General features: G+C 46.4%; 1 protein-coding gene across 1 annotated transcript in view; it reads left to right on the forward strand.

Annotated features, from left to right (window-relative positions):
- lama5 (laminin, alpha 5) overlaps window positions 1–10,000 on the forward strand; it is a gene marked incomplete at both ends in the record, with an annotated part of 106,990 nt that overhangs the window by 80,108 nt on the left and 16,882 nt on the right. Inside the window, 12 exons of the mRNA XM_080534387.1 lie at window positions 238–411; window positions 835–1,031; window positions 1,507–1,623; window positions 2,205–2,359; window positions 2,807–2,948; window positions 4,951–5,050; window positions 5,256–5,369; window positions 5,646–5,831; window positions 6,112–6,254; window positions 6,824–7,006; window positions 8,792–8,931; window positions 9,605–9,758. Of these exons, the coding sequence (XP_080390513.1) occupies window positions 238–411; window positions 835–1,031; window positions 1,507–1,623; window positions 2,205–2,359; window positions 2,807–2,948; window positions 4,951–5,050; window positions 5,256–5,369; window positions 5,646–5,831; window positions 6,112–6,254; window positions 6,824–7,006; window positions 8,792–8,931; window positions 9,605–9,758 (1,805 nt within the window). The remainder of the gene's footprint in view (window positions 1–237; window positions 412–834; window positions 1,032–1,506; window positions 1,624–2,204; window positions 2,360–2,806; window positions 2,949–4,950; window positions 5,051–5,255; window positions 5,370–5,645; window positions 5,832–6,111; window positions 6,255–6,823; window positions 7,007–8,791; window positions 8,932–9,604; window positions 9,759–10,000) is intronic.

Below are 10,000 nucleotides of genomic sequence, written 5' to 3' on the forward strand. Positions count from 1 at the left end.
TTATCTTTTTTTATCACACCCTGGGAAAAAAAACGTCAGTTCATATTTTTATGATTATTTTCATACATAATAACTAGATGTGTATGCATTTTCTGACCACCAAGTGATTTACTGGTCACCTTACTGGGTGTGTGTGTGTGTGTGTGTGTGTGTGTGTGTGTGTGTGTGTGTGTGCTTGCGTGTGCGTGTGCGTGTGTGTGTCTGTGTGTGTGTGTGTGTGTGTGTGTGTGTGCCCAGACGTCCTGGACCTGGCCAACAGGACGGGTGTGAACCACACGGAGGTGGAGCAGGAGGTGGGGGCGCTGACAGACAAGATGAGGGAGGTGGAGGCCATGATGAGGGAGATGAGGTTCAGGAGCTGCGTGGGCCAGAAGAAGGTGGCCGACAAGGAGCTGACGGAGGCGGAGAAATGTGAGTGTGACACACACACACACTCACGCACACACACACACACACACACACACACATGCACGCACAGTGTATTGTATTGTGTATTGTATTGTGTTGTATGTACTGTAGACACCATTGGTTACACCTGCATCCACTGGCTTCTTGGTCTGAGACTAGACACTGTCCTTACATTGACATTTACATTTACATTGTTGACATTTACCAGACACTTTCATTCAAAGCGACTTACAACAAGTACATTTAGGGTAGTGGGAGGTGAAGAGGTTTTTAAGAGGGACAGTCAAGATGTAGCCTGGAAGAGATGGAGGTCTTCACTCTACGGAGGAAGATAGGTAGTGACTCTGCAGTCCTGACAGGAGTGGGAAGACTGAAGACTGTCTCTCTCCCTCCATCTCTCTCTCCCTCTCTCTCCCCCTCTCTCAGTGGTGGAGCGTGTGAAGGCAGAGCTGGCCAATCGTCAGTCTGGTAACGAGGGCTTGGCCAAGGAGGTCCGGGACCACCTGGCGAAGTTCCACGCGGAGCTGATGGACCTGAGAGACGCCCTGAACGAGGCGGTCAGGAACACGGCGCTGGCCTCCGAGGTCAACAATGTCAACGAGAAGAGGCTGGAGGAGAACCAGGTGAGACACACACACACCTAAACACACACACACCTAAACACACACACACCTAAACACACACACACACACACACAAGCACACACACACACACACACACACACACACCTAAACACTCATACACACCTAAACACTCACACACACACACACACACACACACCTAAACACACACACACCTAAACACACACACACACACACACACACACCTAAACACACACACCTAAACACACACACACACACGCACAAACACAAACACACACCTAAACACTCATACACACCTGAACACTCACACACACACACACACACACACACACACACACACACACACACACACACACACACACACACACATACATTGCTCTCTCTCTCTCTCTCTCTCTCTCTCTCTCTCTCTCTCTCTCTCTCTCTCTCTCTCTCTCTCTCTCTCATACTCACACACACACAGATCCTCTAACATCATGTTTGATTCCCCCCTCAGCAAAAGGTAGCTAAGCTGAAGGATGAGCAGAAGGAGGTGGAGGACCTGCTCCAGATGGCGGAGGAGGATGTGGCTCAGGTCAACGACATGCTGTCCATGCTGCACGACTCCAAGGAGGTGAGGCCCCCCCACAGGGAACCCCTTAGCCCTCATCAGGGCCTTAACACTCCAGTGTTAACTCTCACATCTACATGTATCAGAAGGGACTCGAAACACAGTTCTGAAACACTTAAAAAAGTCACATAATCAGACCATCCAATTGCATTGTTTATGAATAATGGAGTAAAACAAGCGTAGATGTTTGGTTCTCATAGGGTAAGACAGCTGAACTGAGGTCATGAGGCATTAATAAGTTATATTCTTCAAGAATCAATGACTACATACAATGACTGTATCATTCATTTAAAATTCAAAAAATGTAACATGAAAAAGATTGCATGTAAAGATTGCCCCTTTAGGTAAAGTAGTGCAGCCCCAAGAAAAGAAAAATCAAATAACATCATTCAAACTTTTCCATTGCCAGTGTAAAACATGCAAAACACACCTCTTCTCTCTCTCTTCTACCCTCTCTCTCTCTCACTCATATGAGTGTGTTCTGACATGCCCGTCGTCTGTGTGAAGCCTACAGTAGTATACCACGTCTGCCTTATGTAAAACCTGTAGTGACCTTTCAACCCCCCCCCCCCCCCCCCCCGTAGGACTACGAGCGCCTGGCGGCCCAGCTGGACGGGGCCAGGAAGCCCCTGGTAGACAAGGTCCAGAAGTTTGCCCCCGCCGTCAAAAAGATCCCCCTGGTGGAGGAAGCAGAGAAGCACGCTGAGCTGCTCGACCAGCTAGCCATGAACCTGTCCAGGTGAGGGACACACACACACACACACACACATACACACACACACACACACACACACACACACGCACACACACGCACCCACACACACACACTCCTGGGCCTGTGCTTGTGGTCTTTGAGGGGTTAGGCTTGGTTGATGCTTGGTTGATGTTTGGTCAGAGAGCTAGGTATGACCCTGTCCAGGTTACAGTATGGACCTAGGTATGACCCTGTCCAGGTTACAGTACGTACCTAGGCCTCTGCTTGCTCTCTGATTGGTTCAGGATCGCCTCACCATTAAGTGTATGTGACAAATGTTTTTGCGAAGTGCCGTACAAGCAATTGATTCACTGAAACAATTGATTCGCTGATTTCATTGCGGGGCCCTGTCTCTGTGTTTCGTGCATTTGACATGTTCTTTCAGCAGTGTATTACATATGAATGATCCGTGTCTCTTCCTCATGGTTGCAGTGTGATCGGCAACACCAACAAGGATGGGTTCATCCAGCGTGCGGTGAACGCGTCCCGGGCCTACACCGACATCATCGATAAAGTCACAGAAGCAGAGATCGCTGCCAATCAGGCTAACCAGGCTGCCATGGATGCTCTGGAGGTAAAGGCCACACACACTCCACTCCATGGGCGTAACTTAATAGAAACAGGCAATATTGCCCCCTTCAATAATCATATTATTATTTTGCTGTGTGATTTTATTTTTGAAAACGAGAGTCGGTTTCAAAATAAAACCAAAAAATACTTTTGCTTACTTGCTTATGAGCGCTTGCTTTTTATTGCCGGCTTCACACAGTGCATGTTTAGCTCTCAGGAGTCAGGGCTAGCTAACTAGCTGAACTACAGGCAGCCAACAACCTTCTGAATCAAATGTTTAGAGCCAAACAAGGAGTGAATGACCGAACGTGGATCTATTTACTGAAATATGAAGCGTCACAGTCAGGGAGAACAGGTATTGTATCGGTATATTAGTAGGTTAGATATGTTCAGTATACTGTAACAGGTAAGCTATATATCCTGAAAGTGGTCCTAGTCTTAAAAACAAGAAGTTGTTGCGTATGCTGATGGTGATATGATCATGGCAGGGATTAAAGCCAAGCAGCTCCGGCCAGCCAGGCAGAGGAGACTCAGGGGACCAGGTGAGGAGTGAGACAGTTTGGGTGCAGCCACATCGCACCAGCCATAACAACGCCCTTGGTTCACTGCTACAACTTGCTAGCGAGCTTGCTTGCTAGCCACTTTTGCTAACCTTAACCCCTTACTTTAACCCTAACCCTAACCCTAACCTTAACCAATTCCTTACTTTAGAGAAAATGGCTACACACAAAAAGGCAATGAGGTGGGACAAGGAGGCTGTAAGCCAATCAGAGCACAGAATCTTGTTCTGCTCCAAGCGTGATGGACTTGGCCTATGTCTTACTTATGTCTTGCATTGTTGGTGTGCATGCGGTCTGGTGTTTTAGCTGTTATGTAAGTTGCAAGCAAACTGCAGTGAAAGAATGTTTAAAAACTAATTGTACGAAATGCTCTTACGAAAGGCCACAGAGGACTCCACCTGACAATGCACCAAAATTGGAACGGTGAATTTCTGTCAATCAATCTTCAAAGTAACACTGTTGCTCCAAACTACTAAGTACAGACACATACTATACTGTACACCAGGGAGCCCAAAAAAAACGACCAGGGAGAAACCAAAGCTTGATGAAGAAGACCTTAATTAACATTAGCATATTAACATGAATATGCATGCTCCAGATCAGGCTGGTGGAGGTACAAATCGGAGCAATAATTGAATGCATGGAATGGAATGAGGAACGGTATCAAAGGCGTGTTTCATACGTGTTCGACGCCATTCCTTATTCCATTCCGTGGGACACTCCCCTTACTGTCCATGCGTACAGTACCGTATGTGATGGTGGGTAGAGTACTGTATGTGATGGGGGGTAGAGTACTGTATGTGATGGGGGGTAGAGTACTGTATGTGATGGTGGGTAGAGTACTGTATGTGATGGTAGGTAGAGTACTGTATGTGATGGTAGGTAGAGTACTGTATGTGATGGTAGGTAGAGTACTGTATGTGATGGTAGGTAGAGTACTGTATGTGATGGTAGGTAGAGTACTGTATGTGATGGTAGGTAGAGTACTGTATGTGATGGTAGGTAGAGTACTGTATGTGATGGTGGGTAGAGTACTGTATGTGATGGTAGGTAGAGTACTGTATGTGATGGTAGGTAGAGTACTGTATGTGATGGTAGGTAGAGTACTGTATGTGATGGTAGGTAGAGTACTGTATGTGATGGTAGGTAGAGTACTGTATGTGATGGTAGGTAGAGTGCTGTATGTGATGGTAGGTAGAGTACTGTATGTGATGGTAGGTAGAGTGCTGTATGTGATGGTAGGTAGAGTACTGTATGTGATGGTAGGTAGAGTACTGTATGTGATGGTAGGTAGAGTACTGTATGTGATGGTAGGTAGAGTGCTGTATGTGATGGTAGGTAGAGTACTGTATGTGATGGTAGGTAGAGCCGCGCAGGGCTTCTGCTGAGTGGCAGTCCTACAGAGTGATGATGGGTGGGTGACCTCTCCCCCCATGCTCTGTGCAGGGCCTCACCCAGAACCTGGGGGAGTCAGCTGAGTCTCTGAAGAACAGCAGCATCGACCTGGTGGACGAGGCCACCAAACTAGAGGAAGAACTCACTAAAGGTGATTCACTGAGAAACACCTTTTTTATTCCAATGCCACTGTATATATTCTTGTTTCTTCCTAAGTTGTGTGAATCATTTTAGGCGTTAAAAGTATTTGGGACTCGCTTTTTTCTTGGTGTACGGTACAGTAAACTCCCTCTAACAGCAGTAGGAAGTTGAGAAGTTTTTTTTTTCTTACCTCGTCTTCTTCTCCTTCCTGACAGATTTGGAGCCTCAGCTCAGTGACGCTAAGAAGCGTCTGGACGAGGCCAAGGACAAGCACACAGACCTGCTGAAGGACCTGGAGATGGCCCAGAGCAAGCTCAACTTCAGCAGAGGTGCGGTACTGGGGCTAGGCTTCAACACTGGACTCACGCACACCACTATACGAGCGTTCACAAGTCTCGCATACACAACGCATGTACTGCTGTATTCACACACACACACACACACACACACACACACACACACACAGATGTTGCTCATCAACACTCCAACGTTTGTTCACCTCGTCTGGATTGTGTTGTGCTTTACACCTTTGTTATGGATTAGATTTTCTAATATTCTCTCTCCCCCCTCCCCTCCCCTCCCCTCCCCTCCCCTCCCTCCCTCAGACGAGACAGCGATGGACATAGAGAAGGCGAAGGCAGCGGCGGAGGAGGCCAACACCACGGCCACGCGTGTGCTCGACACCCTGAGCCCCATCAAAGAGCAGCTGGACCAATGGCAGAAGCAGTACGGGGACGCCAACGCCACCAACGAGGACATCAACAAGGCCATGATGGAGGCCAACAAGTCTGGTAAACACACCTTTTATTTGGTTGGTTTGTTTGTTGGTTTGTTTATGGTAGGAACATTGTACCTTTGGGGAGAGACTTCGATAAGTGTATTGAACATTCAGTTCATGAATTAAGATATTCTCATGGAAAATAAGAAGGGAATTGTTTTTTCATCAATGGAATTTCAATCTCCATTTTGCATCGATTGAATGACTCTTGTTCCATTGTTTTGGGTTGAGTTTAAAAGCTGTATTTCTGTGTGTGTGTGTGTGTGTGTGTGTGTGTGTGTGTGTGTGTCCAGTGGGTATGCTGGGTGAGGCCATCCCCCTGCTCATGAAGAAGCTGGATAAGCTCCAGAACCTCTCTAACCAGATGCCCAACATCTCAGAGAACATCCTCAGGATCCGACAACTCATCGCCCAGGCCCGCAAGGCTGCCAGCAAGGTACAGTACGGCTACTCACAGGGGACAAACAGTACTCTAGACGTTCTGGTATTATCAATTACAGCTCAAATTATAGGTGTCTTGTTTTTCTAAATGCAGTGAAAATTGGTTACATGTACTGTACCAGTGTAACATGTTGTAGCTATTTTGTAATGTAACGGGACTGTCACCATAGTGACCACAGCATAAACACTATGAACCCTACATGTTTATGTAGCATAAACACTATGAACCCTACATGTTTATGTAGCATAAACACTATGAACCCTACATGTTTACAAACACTATGAACCCCAGATATAAAGACTTGTTATAGCCCAGATATAAAGACTTGTTATAGCCCAGATATAAAGACTTGTTATAGCCCAGATATAGCCCAGTTCAAACCCCGCCGGTTACACTTCTAACAAGTAATGATGTAGCATACCAGTTGGCTTCAAGTTAAGTTGAAGTCACACCTCAGGTATGACGTTTACATTGAGACTGGCCTCCATGATGATGATGATGATGATGATGATGAAGACCAACCTTGTCGTTAGCTAACTCTCTCTGCCTCCTCTCCCTCTCAGGTGAGCGTGCCGGTGAAGTTCAACGGGACGGCGGGCGTGCAGGTGCGGACCCCCAGTAACCTTGCCGACCTGGCGGCCTACACCTCCCTCAAGTTCTTCATCACCCTGCCCGAGGGGGCGCGCTCCAGGCGCCAGGACGGCAGCGTCACGCGCCAGTTCGTCTTCTACCTCGGCAACAAGAACGTGAGTCTCGGCCAATCAAGATGTTCCGTCTTTTGCTTTGTGATGCATATCATTTGCTGCTATTAGAAAACTCAAAGCATATTTACGTTTGACATTTTTCAGTGTGGCAACGTGCAAAAGTACATGCTACACCTTCAACATTAGACTAGATTAGATTAGATTAGATTAAATTAGATTAGATTCAACGTTATGGTCATTGCAGAGTACAAGTACCAGACTAGGGCTGTGTTCGGAATGGTATACTAGCATAGTGCATACTAGCATACTCAATGAGTATATACTGCATACTGCCTACTAAATTCATAATAAGTATGCGAAAACCAGCTGACCATTTACACAGTACGCATACTACCTCCCAGAATGCATTTCGCCAGGAGCGGCGAATTTAAACCTCCATTAGCTAAAATATGTAATTTTGGCTTTACAAGTGTTAACATGTCATTTTATGAAGTTTTGATATGTTTTCAGGCGAGAAAGTAACCACATATATTCCCAAAATGTCATCTGATCTGACGATTTTTTGCGTCTTCTGTTCGCTAGCTGCGCTCGTAAATTCGCCCTGGAAATCTGATCAGCACTCATGGAATGCCTCTTGTCCAATCAAATTACCTGGTCCCTTTATGACGTTGCACCCAGTGTGCGCTCCGGCGCTCTCAGAGCGATTTTACGAACGCACCCTACGTTGCTTACCTTCACTTACGGAGTTTGACAGAAATATTGTAACATAATTACAACACGTTGTAAAATGATTTGGGGGGCCAATATCTTTAGCTAGCTCAAGTAACTAGCTTATTGTTGTCTTAACAGTTGGTAAAATAACATGATTCAAATAAATATATATGAGCAATAACATAATATCGTGGGCAAGCACTACAACCAACTTGTCCGTCTGAAGCTACAATACTGGGATCATTCGTGATTGGGCTACAAGCAGTCAAATACTAGGTGAACATGTGTGTAAGACACAAATAAACTTGGATTTCATGCATTTCAAGTGGCATATTTGTAATCATGATGACGGCTCTAAGAATGCATTTCACCATGTTAATTCCCAGTATAGTGAAAATACCACCGCTCATCCGTGATCAGACTTAGCTGGGGTGCTGCAGCTGAAGAGTATCAAATAGAGTGCAAAAAAGCAGCATCTGCACACTCAAATCTGTGCAAAAAACAATGTTTATTGCAAGCTTTTGGTCCCCAGGCTATCGGACGATGTAAACAACAGCTGTATGACGGGTTTGTATGACGCAGTTTGACGAGGCTGAAAGCGCACAGGGTTGCCAGATGGGATTGACAATGTACAGCCTAAACTTTCTATAACCTCAAAATCAAGTAGCCCATTCGGCGGTAACCCACCCCATCTGGCAACCCTGGACGCAACCCTGCAACCCTGGACGCATTTTGGGGATCTAGTATGCCAAAAGTGTCCATCGTAACAGACTTCAATTTTCCCGGAAGTATTGCTCGCCTACTACATTTCTCGCATACTCAAATCTCGCATACTGTACAGTGTGAACGCACTACATACTCAAAATCTACGTCATATCTAGTATGAGTAGTATGCTAGTATGCTATTCCGAACACAGCCAATGAAATGCAGTTTAGCATCTAACCAGAAGTGCAAATAGTGATATAAAACATGACAGTGATAGTGATAGGTACAGTATGGCAAGTACAGTAGTTAGAGGTACAGTATAAGAGTACTAGAGTCATGACTGTTGTGATGATACTGTGTGTGTGTGTGTGTGTGTGTGTGTGTGTGTGTGTGTGTGTGTGTGTGTGTAGTCTAGTAAGGAGTTCCTGGGTATGATGCTAGAGGGGAAGAAGCTGCGCTGGTTCTTCAACGTGGGAGGAGACACGGCCGAGGTCCTGATGCAGGAGGACGTCCTGTCAGACGGAAACTTCAACAACGTGGTCCTGGAGAGGTAAGACACACTCCTCCTCACCTTCACCTTCATCCTCATCATCATTAACCATTAACCATTAGCAGACGCTTTTATCCAAAGCGACTTACAGTTAGAGATTACAGAGACAGTCTCCCTGGAGTAACTCAGTGCCTTACTCAAGGACTCACTAGTGGTGGTGTTCCCAGGTCTTACTCAAGGACACACTAGTGGTGGTGTTCCCAGGTCTTACTCAAGGACACACTAGTGGTGGTGTTCCCAGGTCTTACTCAAGGACACACTAGTGGTGGTGTTCCCAGGTCTTACTCAAGGACACACTAGTTGTGGTGTACCCAGGTCTTACTCAAGGACATACTAGTGGTGGTGTTCCCAGGTGGGGACCTTCTGATCACCAGTCCAACTCATTATCCACTAGGCCACCACTACCCCTATCATCATCATTATCATCATCGTCGTCGTTATGACTGTCATTATCGTCATCATTATCATAATCACTGTCGTTATCATAATCATGGTCATCATCGTCGTCGTCGTCGTCGTCGTCGTCATCATCATCATCATCATTAATGTCATTACCAACAGTGTTGGCTTTGATAGATCCGTTAATGTACCAATCAAACAACATAATAAACACTACCATCATCCTCATCCCCATCATGCTCATCCTCATCTTCCTCCTGGTGTGTGTGTGTAGGATCCTGCAGTACGGCCAGATGGCCATGTCTTCAGAGAGCAGCGAGAGGAGGGTGACCAAGGCTGACGTGGAGGCTAAGGGGGAGAGAGGCCTGCTCAACCTGCAGAGCGACGAGACCGTCTTCTACGTAGGAGGGTACCCCGACACCTTCATGGTGAGTGTGTGTGTGTGTGTGTGTGTGTGTGTGTGTGCGTAAGTAAGTAAGTGCGTAAGTGCGTAAGTGCGTAAGTGAGTGTGAGTGTGTGTGTGTGTGCGTGTGTGTGCGTGCGTGCATGTGTGAGTGTGTGTGCATGCGTGTGTGAGTGTGTGTGTGTGCGTGTGTGAGTGTGTGTGGTGTGCGTGTGCGTGTGCGTGTGTGTGTGCGTGTGAGTGTGTGTGTACACATATGCGTGTTTG

The sequence above is a fragment of the Nansenia antarctica genome, assembly GCF_963989245.1.
Source record: "Nansenia antarctica genome assembly, chromosome: 6".
NCBI lineage: Eukaryota > Metazoa > Chordata > Actinopteri > Argentiniformes > Microstomatidae > Nansenia > Nansenia antarctica.